This window comes from Rhagoletis pomonella, unplaced genomic scaffold, assembly GCF_013731165.1.
Source record: "Rhagoletis pomonella isolate Grant_MI unplaced genomic scaffold, Rhpom_1.0 Rhpom_scaffold_00025, whole genome shotgun sequence".
NCBI classification, from domain to species: Eukaryota; Metazoa; Arthropoda; class Insecta; order Diptera; family Tephritidae; genus Rhagoletis; species Rhagoletis pomonella.
Genome location: NW_023458579.1, coordinates 397,542 through 410,172, shown reverse-complemented (window position 1 = coordinate 410,172; position 12,631 = coordinate 397,542). Strand labels below are relative to the sequence as shown.

General features: G+C 36.7%; 1 protein-coding gene across 1 annotated transcript in view; it reads right to left on the bottom strand.

Moving 5' to 3' along the window:
- LOC118749638 (cytoplasmic protein NCK1) overlaps positions 1-12,631 on the bottom strand; it is a 155,388-nt gene that overhangs the window by 46,797 nt on the left and 95,960 nt on the right. Inside the window, exons 3-4 of the mRNA XM_036484438.1 lie at positions 7,438-7,783; positions 6,936-7,358 (exon numbers count right to left, since the gene is read on the bottom strand). Of these exons, the coding sequence (XP_036340331.1) occupies positions 6,936-7,358; positions 7,438-7,783 (769 nt within the window). The remainder of the gene's footprint in view (positions 1-6,935; positions 7,359-7,437; positions 7,784-12,631) is intronic.

Below are 12,631 nucleotides of genomic sequence, written 5' to 3'. Positions count from 1 at the left end.
CCTCAATGTTTGCTGGGAAATTTAAATTTTGTGTAATATTAAAAAAAATAATTCAACACAAATTTTGAGGTTTTTAATTAGATTTCTTAGAAAGATTTTGAGTAGATATGCAGTTTTGTAGTCCATTGAATAGAATAAAGTACACGTTCCAAATAGCTTGATATTTTAGAATGTCTTTTGTCGAAGATGTTACGGATTTATTCCATATAAAAATAAATTGTTTATTTCACTAGAATTCAATGGACTTCAAAACTGCATCCTCAAAATATTTCGAAGAAATCTAATTAAAAACCTCGAAACTTTTAAGAAAGTTTGTTTATTTTTTTAATATTGTACAAAATTTTAAACATGGATTTATACGGGTTTTATTAAAGAATGAATCATGTTTTTATAAACAAATTACAAAAATTAAATAACACCAAAAAAGTTATTGTTAATACTTCGTCAATATGTGGTGCGGCTATAATTTTTTCGACCACTGTACAACATGAATATTTTGTACATTAATCATCACGCGATGGAAGCCGAGTCGTGGAAACTCGGCGGCGTAAACCTCTAGTGTATACAATAGGTTAAATGAATTACTGTCATATGGTGATCACTTCAAATAGATTAAAAAAAAACTTAATTTCTAAACTAAATACATGCAGGCGGGTTGCCAGTTGTTTTAAAAACTAAATTCATCTTGCATTAAGGTAATTTGATAATTCAAATAAGTATTACTAGGGATGAGACGATACCATGGAAGTATCGATCCTTTTACTTGGAAGTAGTATCGAAAGAAAGTACCGATACCTAAAAAATGTCGGATCTAAAGTATCGATACCTACTCATATCGTCGCTACCATGTCAAACTACCGAATGTGAAAATGGGTATTCTTAGTAGAACAAAAAAACTGTTGTAAAAAATGTCGTTGTCTTTAGGAAAAAGTGTGGGATTCGACACTTTGATAAAGCCAGTATCCTCTGCTACTATGAGGACTAGAAATTTGACGATTTGCCAACGAGCGTATTATTCTAAAGGCAAGCGCAAGAAATCGTAATTGAAAAAGCATTTTTGCACATTCGTAAGAGCGTGTTGGCAATATATTTCGTATGCAACATATTTCGAAAAGGCTGTCAAATTGAAAAATTTCAGAAAGCAGCTGCATGAGCAGTCACAACGTGCATGTAAAGTGTCTTTCGAAAGAGGTTTTTTATATCCGAATGGCGAATCGCAGGAAAAATTTCTGAAATCGCTTTTTGGATGTTCGCACAGCGAATGAGTTTCTGGCAATCTTTCTCGATACTAAAATGCAACCATGGACGGTGAGGTTGACGTTTGTTTGCTATTTCTCTTGTAAAATCAAGAGCGAAAACACGAAAAATGAGTACTGCTGTTGAAGAAGAAAGCAATTTTATTAAAAAACTGGCTTTTTCCCGCGGGTTTCACCCCACGCCTGAAGGAATTAAAGGGGTCATGTGACTTGGGATTTGCCGCCCCTTTTACAGTCTTATTTATATATATACCTTACTATAAGCAGCTACCATAGATGTGTCTGCATACCACATTTCAAGTTCATGTGACTTACGGTTCCGAAGTTAGAGCTGATTAAATAATTCACGCCTATGGGAGGTGCCACGCCCCCTTTTCCAATACCGCCAATTTTTTCCCATGAGTATGGAATTAATTTTATTTATCTCGACAGCAAGTCCCAATGCTCTACCACAAATATTTCAAAAGATATACAACAAGAAAATTTTAGTTAGTATAGGAGGCGCCACGCCCTCTTTTCCAGTACTACCCATTTTTCTCTATGCCTATAAACCTTCCTGGGCTAAAAGCAAATAAGTGTGCAAAGTTTCGTGCGATTCCATGCCGCGGTTCAGAAGCTATAAGGTAATAAACAAACAGACATTCACATTTATATATATAGATCATTGCCATTATTATTAAAAAAAAAATAGAAGTAGATGATTCGCATACACGCCGGTGTGTTGGGGTAAGAAAATTTTGGGAGCGCGGTGCAAACAACCCCTACTACACAAAGTTCACAATTTTGAGTGAAGCAAAACAAATATCGTTGTTGTTGCATTTGCGGGCAAATTTTTTACCCGGATCCCGATCATTACTCCATGGTGAAATTATAAATAGGTGAATTCTTTATTAGATATATTTATCAATCCTTTGTGGACACTCTGTAATTTAAGCCAGCGCCAACAATGCTCGCAATCCCGCACTCAGTCAAAACAACATAAACCCAAAAACAAGCAAAATCAAAACCACAAAATATAGGTAATATTTTCCATGTGAACAATAATTTTACGATTTAGTATATTACGTAAAATAATATATTTCAAGCATTTTTGATATTTAATTCAACAATATTTTTTATCAGTTTACACAAATTCACGATCAGTGCCACACAGTGCAGAAGAAATAAAAATTGATAGTGCAGCACGAGCAAGTTGAAATATATTTCAGAAATCGATTTTCGCTCTTTCAGTTGCAGTCACACCTTACAACTTTTATTTCTAAATCTGATGTCCGAAAAGTGACAGAAATATTTTTCTGGCAGTTCACACATCGAAATAAAATTTCTCTTTCTCAATTTGACAGCGAATTGCGTGGAAAAGACGGAAATATTGCCACGTCTGACAGGCTCTATAGTTTGACAGTTTGACATGGTAGCGACGATATCGATACTTTTGGCTATGAAGGTACACCGTATGAACTAAATAAGTTAAACTTAATTTTTTGGGGCATAAGTTAACGTCTATCTGGTTTGGTTTGATGTCTAGAAATTCTTTTCGAGAATGATTTCAGCTCAATAAAAAAATTTCGAAATAAACATAGCCTATAACTGTCAAAATGCACCAATCTGAAGTCGGATCCCTACTTAATATTTCTTTTGTAATCAACTCTTTTTCTTCTTTGTGTCTTTTCTTCAATAACAGGGCAGGGAAGTCTGCCTTTAGTATATCCGCTAGTCTTTTCAGCGCGAAGAATAAGATCCTGTTCACATGACGGGAACTAAACGCGCGTTTACAACTACGCGTATTTCGTTGCATTTTACTCAAGGTGTTCACATGCTAACGCGAGTTAAACGCAAGTAAATTCGTTTAAGTGTTAAAATCAAAATGCGGGTTAAGCGCCAGTCATGTGAACGGGGTCTAATATGCAGAGTTACTCAGTGAGTTTAACATCGCGTTGAAACGTCTGCACTGAGTATTCATCCAGATTACTCTTCCACTCGAACAGTTGGACCTTGCCGACGTCGCATTATATCGACTTTGGTGAAGCAATTAGAGCGCAAGAATGATAGAATACAAGATTCCGCCGGCCAGTCGGCGATGACATTTATGTACAAAAAGTAAACAAAGCCGAGTAGGGTGTTAAAAGAAAATATCAGAAGAGCAATTTTTTTTAATATTCAATTTTTCAATTGGAAACATTTTTAATTGTGCTAAATTGTAAACAATAAGAGTTAAAAGGAAAATGTGAAAAACTGTGATTTTTGGGGAAGCATTAGTGAATTTCAGTGCATTTAAAGTTTTTGAGGTGTCACACATTGTGCCCTTTTTTAAATTTTAGCGTGTTGAAATTTTGCAAGAACACTGCATACGCCAATACAAATTTTTTGACCATATATGGGCGTAGCCCGCTCAATTTGCTCGTACCTCCCATATAAATAGTGCCAGACGTTCCTCGTTCTTATATTTAAATTATTATCTTATCAGCAGGGCCGAAAATTTTAAGCTTTTGCTTCGAATTGCTTATTTTGCATATTCTGGATTTCTAAGCTTAATTTTAACGACCATGCTTATTTTGCTTATTTCTATGTATAAAGCTAAGTATGGACCTTTTAAAAAAATGGTCAAGAAATAAATTGCTTTTATTTCGTGTGTGTAAATAGAGTAGTATTCAAGGAGTTTTAACATCTGATATTTTACAGCCCGTTTTCTCACCTTTTCCTTACGAAATAATGGAGCGGACATATATTTCTGTGGAACACAAGGTGGCCTTTTGCTCTTTACAAAAAAATATTTTAGAAAATCATAGTAAAACGCGTAGCAAATCTCTTAAGAACTCCGTACTGTGTAAGAAAATTTGGCTCAATAAATTTTTCTTGAACATTTATGGGCTTTTTTTATTCGTCGAACTAAAGAAATATTTACAAATAACATAAGAACATATTTGATTTTTATTAACTCTTAACTTCAATTGCATTTCTACTTGGATACAAAAATTTTAAACCAAAATTTGTCTCTACGGGAAGGCATTGGTGTTATTAAAGAGATTAACAAAATTATAGTTTAAAAAACTAAAACCTCCCTATTATAATTGCCATTCGTAGTGTCATCAGGTATGTAACTTGAGAATAGAAACGCTGCATCTTTTAGTCGCATCAATGTTACATAGTTACATCCCGAGCTAATAAAAGGAAAGTAAAAATAAGTTATCTCAAATAGGAGAATAACGAATATAGAAAAAATAAATAAAACGGCCAGCGCAGTTCTCTATTATTTAAGAATATCAAGCAACACTTGATTGCCCATTGTAATTTTTCAATCCTTGAAATAAACTGATTAAAAACAAGACATTTAACTGTACTTAAATTTTTTGTTTGTTTTTCGAGCATATTTGCGAGCATATTTACTAATGTCTTAGTGCTTATCTAAGTGCTTAAACTTCTTTTTTCATGCTTATTTTCTTCCAGATCGAAAAACGAGAAACCAAATCGATCATATTGTGATAGACGGCAGGTACGCTTCCAGTGTTTTAGACGTACGTACACTCCGAGGGCCAAACATCGACTCGGACCACCATCTTGTTGCAGCCAAGATACGAACCCGCCTCTGTGCAGCAAAAAATATGCAATGCAAGGAAAGCTTATCATCGAAAAGCTGCAATCACAACAGACGCCAATTTATTCACCAATCGGCCTTCACACCTGCACTCTTCAACAAACTGACATATGCGAGCAGTCGAACTCAATTTCCCGCTCATTAAGTACCGCCGCCGAAGAAGTAGTTGGATTTCAGCGAGCCCGAAAGAACAACTGGTATGATGAGGAATGTCAAAAGCTGCAGAGAAAAAAGATGCCGCCTACAGGGCCACGCAGCGATCAGTTGCAACGCGAGCCATGTGGGACCGTTATAGGGATCCGAAGAAGGAAGCGAGACGTATTTGCCGCAATCAGAAGAGAGAAGCCGAAATACGTGAGTATGAAGAGCTTGAGATGCTGGCTGACAGGAAAAACGCCCGAAAATTTTAGCAGAGGGTTAGGCGACTTACGGAAGGTTTCAAGACCAGGGCGAGCTCCTGTAAGAACAACAGTGGTGACCAAGTGACCGATGTCCAGAACGTACTTAAATTATGGAAAAATACAAAATCTCTTCAACAAATTTAATGGAGACGGTGGCATTGAAAAGACAAAAATGCTCAAATCTCTGCCGCCAGCAATTTCCGCCTCACCCTACTCAGTGTTATACCAACATCCGTTTCTTTTTAGTCTGCAGGTATCCTTTAAGGCTTCCCCTCGTATGAAGACACAAAGTGACAGCTGCTAGCGCCAGATGTTGTAGAGAAAGCTCCCATACAGCACAGGGCAATCGTCTTTGATGTTTAGTAAGCAGATTTACCACGCTATGGATTGAGAGTCCTGTCCACCATACCACTAACGCATAGCTTATTATGGGTCTGATCATAAAGGTATACATCCAGAGGATTCCCTTTGGTGACAAACCCCACGTTTTGCCAAAGTCCTGTTTACATTTCCAGAATGTCGCCAATGCTTTGTAGGTCTTGTGCCCCCTTGAGATTTCCACGATAGTTTTGTATTCAGAATTACTCTTAGATACTTCACTTCGGGAGAAGTCTGAATTGTAACTCCATTAAGTGTGAGGGAATGAGACCATCCAACCTTCTCCTTCTAGTGAAGAGCGCAACACTGGTTTCGGTTGGGTTAGCGGTGAGACCATTTCCGTTTTTCGCTAATAAGTCATATTTTCGTAAAAAAATAAAAACATTTTTTTTAACAAAGAATAGTCGAAACTTGCTAAATTGTCTCTTCCCTATTTACATTTTCTCCGCCGTACGTTTACAATAAATTAATAAGGAAATCACAGCTGAATCAGTATTACCATGATGTAATAGTAATGTGATTAACAGGACGAAATATGACAGAATCTCCACTATTGCTGAAATACGCACAAATCAATCCCAAAAAGTCTAATGCATGTAATAGTTCATTTCAGAGAAGTAAGTTACTTACTTGTATTTATGATATTTTTAACCGACTTCACTAAAAGAAGGAAGGTTATCAATTCGTCGGAATATTTTTTTATGTATGTTACGGCATAACTTTGGACCACGTTAACCGATTTCTAAAATTCTTTTTTTTTATTTAAAGAGTTTGGGTTGGTTTAAATCCGATCAATGGATCATGAAGAGATTAACGATAATCTTAAATTTTGTATATAAGCATTAAAGTCGGTTTTGCTTTTTGCTTAAAAATTACTTGTATTTAATACGGCTATACTCGATTGTTTTGACGCCACTTGCAGCAAAAATTAAAACTGCTAGTACAACACGAGCAAGTTGAAATTATTTTGGAAGCCATTTGTGTTTTCTCAGTTGCGGTTACACTTTGCAAATTTTTTTTCGGAAAGTGATTTCCAAAAAGTATGTTTTGTGTTATGTTAATTTGACAGCAAAATGCGTAAAAAGATGTTATTGCAACGTTTAACCGCAATTTAACGCAGAGGATGTTCCTACTAGTATCGTTCATTTGACTGTTAGAGGTGGTACTGTTCCCCAAAAAATGGCCAGTAATAATTAAATTTCTAAATAAGAAGCCAATATTTAATAAAATTGTAAATTCTTTAGACCTAAGAAATAATACGATTTTATCCAAGCTTGCAGTCTTCGCTTAGCCCTGCCAGTAACTTACATTAGTCTCACTATCTCGTATAAGGAAATCACCATCATGTCCATGCTGGTTCAACACTGTGTCACATTGGCTGCGCGTGATGGCGCCATAATACCAGGATTTACCACCTAAGTTTGGCCGTTCCAAAGGAGCCATAGGAGGTGAAGATTGCACTGATAAGCCATCATTACGCCGATCGATTGAGTCACCGCCACTGCTACCACCTCCACCACCATTGCCACCACTATTGTTTCGGAACGGTTTAGCCAGATAATCATTTAACTCTTGTAGATAGTTGCGTGGAACTAAACCGACATGACCTTGATTATTTCTTGCTTTATACCAATCCGGATCAGAAGGTGGACGATCTACTATTTCGAGCCGGTCCCCCTTCTCAAAAGAAAGCTCTTGGTCGTTATTCGATGAAAAACTATAAAGGGCAACCTAAAGTAAAAAACAAGTTAATTTAGATATAACTCATATGAACAGAAATTAAACAATCATGTGCATAGTTAATATTTACCACAACGTCGAGCACATTCTCAGCCATGGCATACGTATGTATTTCACCATCATTATCACAATCTTCAGTTGTGTAATTGCTTGGAAACCAACCGACCGCATTACCATTCTGACCTCGCCACCAGCCATCGTTGGACTTTTCCAATATAAGAATACGGGTTCCTTTACTTAGCGACAATTCGTCCGGTTGTTGTGCTTGGTAGTTGTATTTAACAATCGCAGTACCTATGGTTTCAGCTGGATCTGGTGGTAAACGTCGAGACATTGTTGGACTCTCAATTTGTCTTGAGGGTGAGCAATTTGGTAAAGTTTTGGAGGCAGAGCCTTTTTTCACTTTTTTTTTTATGCTAAAAGAAGATCAATTATGGTTATCAGATATTGTAAATGCAATACATATATAAAGCTAATATTTCTTTTGTTGTGTAGAAGGAAATTTTTAAAATCTTTTGAATCAAAAACTTAATTAACTTTTTGTCGAAAAAAATTACGTGATAAAAATAAGGGGGTTTATGAGCTGTAAGTCGGGTCCACGAAAATTTATCTGGTATATGGATAGAAGAGAGCAAAAATTGTTGCATGGCTTTACCTATCAATGTAGGCACTACTCGAAAAAATTAAGGGAGGAACAAAAATTTTTGAGAGGCCATAATTCGGTAAAAATTGTGGTATTGAGACTTAAAAAAAACCTTTGAAGCTCCAAATTTCTAATTTTTCTTGAGTACACATTTTTTGAGCTATGGTTCTCATGTAATGTCAAGATTGCGGATAGCGCGAAAAAATACTTTTGCTAATCTTGTTTTTTTTTTGTCTACGGGGTTGAAAAAATGTTATTCATTTAGGCTGGCGTATGGATCAAATACGCTTTTTATTAAGCTTTAATTTCCTATTTTTAAAACCTCTCTTAATTTTTTTGAGTAGTGTATAGTGCTCTTGACCCACTGCTGCATTTACAGTCACTTTGTGTCTTCATACGTGGGGAAGCCTTAAAGGCCACCTGCAGACTAAAAAGAAACGGATGTGGGTATAACACTGAGTGGGGCGAGGCGGAAATTGCTGGCGGCAGAGATCTGAGCTCATGAGTCATTTCAATGCCACAGGCACGGTTGCCACTTTGGTACAATTGTACCAAATATGGGCCTTTTTTCTCCGCTTAGGCCTTAGCACTCCTTTGTTTGTTTTGGGCCTCTTTGAAGCAACTATGGCTATTCGTCCGTTGGAATTATGCAGGACTCCAAGAATGATAGAATACAAGATTGCGCCGTCCTGGGCGTTGACATTTGTGTACCACAAGTAAACAACGAATAGAGCGAAAAGAAGAACGAGTTGAAACTGCCAAAGCAGTTCACTTTACAGCGAAAAACGTGTTTTAATTTTGCTAAATGCGAAAATATTGCATTTTTCACCTAATCTATTAGAGAACAGTGAGCATTAGGGCGGGTCGATTTAAAAATCGCTCATTGCTCTGTGAAAATCGTATTCTAGGGATCAAAATAAGAAACTTTGCCGAAGGAACCATACCTCTAAAACGAATTCTGATGTCCCCCAATTTGGGTCGACCTTTTGGGTAGGGGCAAATTTTGAAAAATCCCACTTTGACCCATTTAGAGTGCTCCAATCGAGTCCAAATGTATGACCGACCCCCACTAACTTTGGACGGCCGATCCACCCATGCCAGTGGCACACCCCCTGGAACTCCCCTGGGGGTTCCCCATACAATCATTTCAAAAAATCACCATTTTTGGCCATTTAGCTGAAAAATTCACATAATGGCTATGTTTTTTATTTATTTTTATTTATTTATTTATAATAATATTTATTATTTATTTATAATAATATCTATCTTTTCTCTTAAGAAATTTATTTAGTCAGAACATATGTAAATGAAAAAATTAATTTAAGTGAGTTATAGAAAAGAAACTAAAAAAAATTATTGTTTGAAGTCTTTTTTACTTTCAAGTCTGGGCAATTTCGCACGGCTCTCTAATGTCGTCGCCATAACAGCCTCTACATTTTCCGGTATAACCCGTTTGGAAACGCTAGCTAGCAATTGAACATGTCGTTCCGTTCCTTGTATGTGTGATGGAATTTTTGGATCATTAAACGGTGGATCATCTTGATTTAAATATTCTTTCAATGTATCGTACGGAATGCTTCGCGTGAATGGTGGTTCAAATACGATATTTATATCATTCAAATTGATCATTTCCGTATAACTTGTGCAATTAAAGTTTATATCTGGTTTTTTATAAACTCTAAGTTCCATGGGCTCGTCAACATCGGTTCGATAGCGTAGAATTTTCTTGATGGCACAGTCGCGCTTTTCTTTGCTATCATCAAACAACATTGATAACAAGATATTTTCCGAATGCGCATAATATGAATTATCTTTAATTACTTGATTGACAATTTTGCGTAAACGAGCTTCTAGAAATCGTGACCAACCAATGAACTTGAAAAATAATGCACTGCCGTACACGACAGAGCTGTAATACTTGATATTGAAGTACATTGGCACATAACATTTAATTATAAATTCAACCAGAATTCTTAAATTTGCATCTGGATTTTCCGTTGTCACATATAATCGCGGCCTTGGTGAGCCACCGAGAATGTACAATTTTCCCTGGTTTGATGTTAGCCAGATCCACCGGAACCACGCCGCTGGAAATTGCATGGGCCATGTCGTAAAAGTACTTCGAATCGGTGGAAAATTCAATTTTTTCTGGAGCAGGGGGCATATTTTGCAACTCAATTTTCTGGAAGCCGTCAATCACCTGAAAATATATAATAATAAAATAATTAAAAATGGTTGACAATTATAATAAATGAGTGATAGCAATAACTTACCGGAAGAGTTTCACAAGTTTCGATTTGACGGCTCAGTTTTCCGGTTGCCGATCTTGGTCCAGTGCTGGTTGATTTATCCAAAGCTTCAACAAATGCCGAAACGGAAGTTCGTTGAAGTGTAGAAGGCAAACGAACCAATGTGAATAACTCAGTGAGAGGGCAGGACCAGGATGAATGTATTTGCATAAAAATGTATTAAAGCAAAAATGTTTTGGGTAGGCGTCGGGGCCAATGATAACCATCAGTTACCACCTCTGCATGGTTGTAAGTCATGCAAAGTCCCTACGGCTTGTAGCGCTGTGGCGTTGCCGCTTAAACTCTGTAAGAGTTTTTGGGGGTGTGCGTCAAGCGGGAGTGTTGAGCACCGGTTATTTATTTAAGTTCAAAAATTGGGTAGGCGCTGTGGCCAATGGTAACTCTTGTACCACCTCTGTATGCTAAAAGTCATTCAGAGCCCCTACAGCTTGTAGCGCTTTGGCTTTTGCTGTTTGAAACAACTCCGGAGGAGTGGTGATGCATCAAGCGGGATTGTTGAGCATGATTTGGAGTGCCAGCAATTAACTACTTTAGTAGGTTTTGTTCTGCGGCAGTTGAGAAGTGCATTAAAAAATGCATACCCAATGAAGAACGAACGAATTATTTTTAAGCACAAGTGCGTGTGTTTATTCGCTGCACTTGGTTTTGGGCGGGAGTGCAATATACAAGTGCGTGTATGTGTTCGCTGTTCTTTGTTTATGCGGGAAATGCATAAGTCGCTTAAACACAATGCAATGGTCTTTTTAACAGCAATTCGAATCGTCGTATAATTCCACCGTGTGGGCCAGTGTTTGTTGGCTCACCGTCAGTGCATATTCCAATTAATGCATCCAGTGATATATTTTTATCGTTGAAAAAACCATTTAATTTGGTTGTTTTGTATTCAGCGGTTTCATGTTTCAGTCTTACGTAACCAATCAATTCAGAATTGGGTTCTCTCAAAATAACAAGATGAGGTTCTTTTACCATCCTAGTATGATACTTCTCATCAATTTTATCTATCGTTAAAGTATCATCTTTTCTGCCATCGAATGAAAACGCTAACAAATTGGTATCATCTAACCGTTTGCGAAGCACTTCTTGTCTGCATTTCTCTTTTTCTCTGCGAACTTTCGATTTATCCATGATGAGAGGTTTCCCATGCTTATCTTTAATTTTAAAATCTTGCAAAAGAGCGGTTCCCAATGCTGATGCTACTCTGTCAGGCACACCAAATCTGTCACAGACCAAGGCAAAGTTAAAACAATCGTATCTCTCTGTGTATTGTGAAATTGTGCTTCTATCCATATCTTCTTGAACCGGTGGCGGTGCGTATGTTGAATCATCGGGATCTTGGTATGTTGGCATTGATGACATAGACGTTGCTCCTTGCTCTTCAGTTTCCATCACAAATGCATCCATTGTTAGTCTTCTCTGATTATGTTGATCGTGCATGAACTCTTTGAGGCGTTCGGGAACCCAGCCGCATGCACATGGAGCTGCCTTCAAATCGCATTTACATGTTCCAATGTAAAAAATTGTTTCCAGAGATTTTACATACTCTGTAAATTGTTGGGTATTGTTTCTTCTCTTGATTTGCTCTTGATACTTGTCAAGCAATTTATTCAATTTATTAAATACACTTTTTTCAGCATTATTTCCATACCAAGTTTTTCCCAAATTCCAATCAACTTATCTTGTACTTGAATAGTGAATGATTTATGGGAAAACTTTTTTTGTTCTGTTTTAGCACGTTCGCTTAAGTAAAAATAATATCTCAAGATATCCAGATGGGTTGGTAAATTAAGATCAGTTAAATCAGTAGACACACCAAAAACAGTAACATCATGCTTGGGTATATGGCTCATTGGGTTTTCGATAGTTGTTGATGTAGTTGCTTCATCTTGGGGTGGATTCATTGTAAACTTTTTGATTTGGAATGGTCACTTCACTTATTATTTTTTTTTGAAATATTTTTTTATCTGAAATTAGCACTTCACACTTTGAGTTCTTCACAACGACTTAATGCATTTACAAAAACTGTTGCGTTATATATGGTCTACGAGACGAGGTAATAAGAATGAAATGGTAATTTCAATTCTACCTGCTGTGTCTTGTGGTGGCTTAAAAAAAACAATACAAGCAATTTTACGATCTGCAATTGTGTCAAAGTGATACCTTCATTGTTTAAAAGGGTTGCGGTGCATTCCAGTGATACCTTAATTGTTAAAATGGTTGCAAAAAACGCGCATTTCTTAAGAAGGTGCCTTAAAATACCCACAAAAAGGGTTGTAAAAACAACCTTCATTTCTTAAGTAGGTGCTATAAAAAAA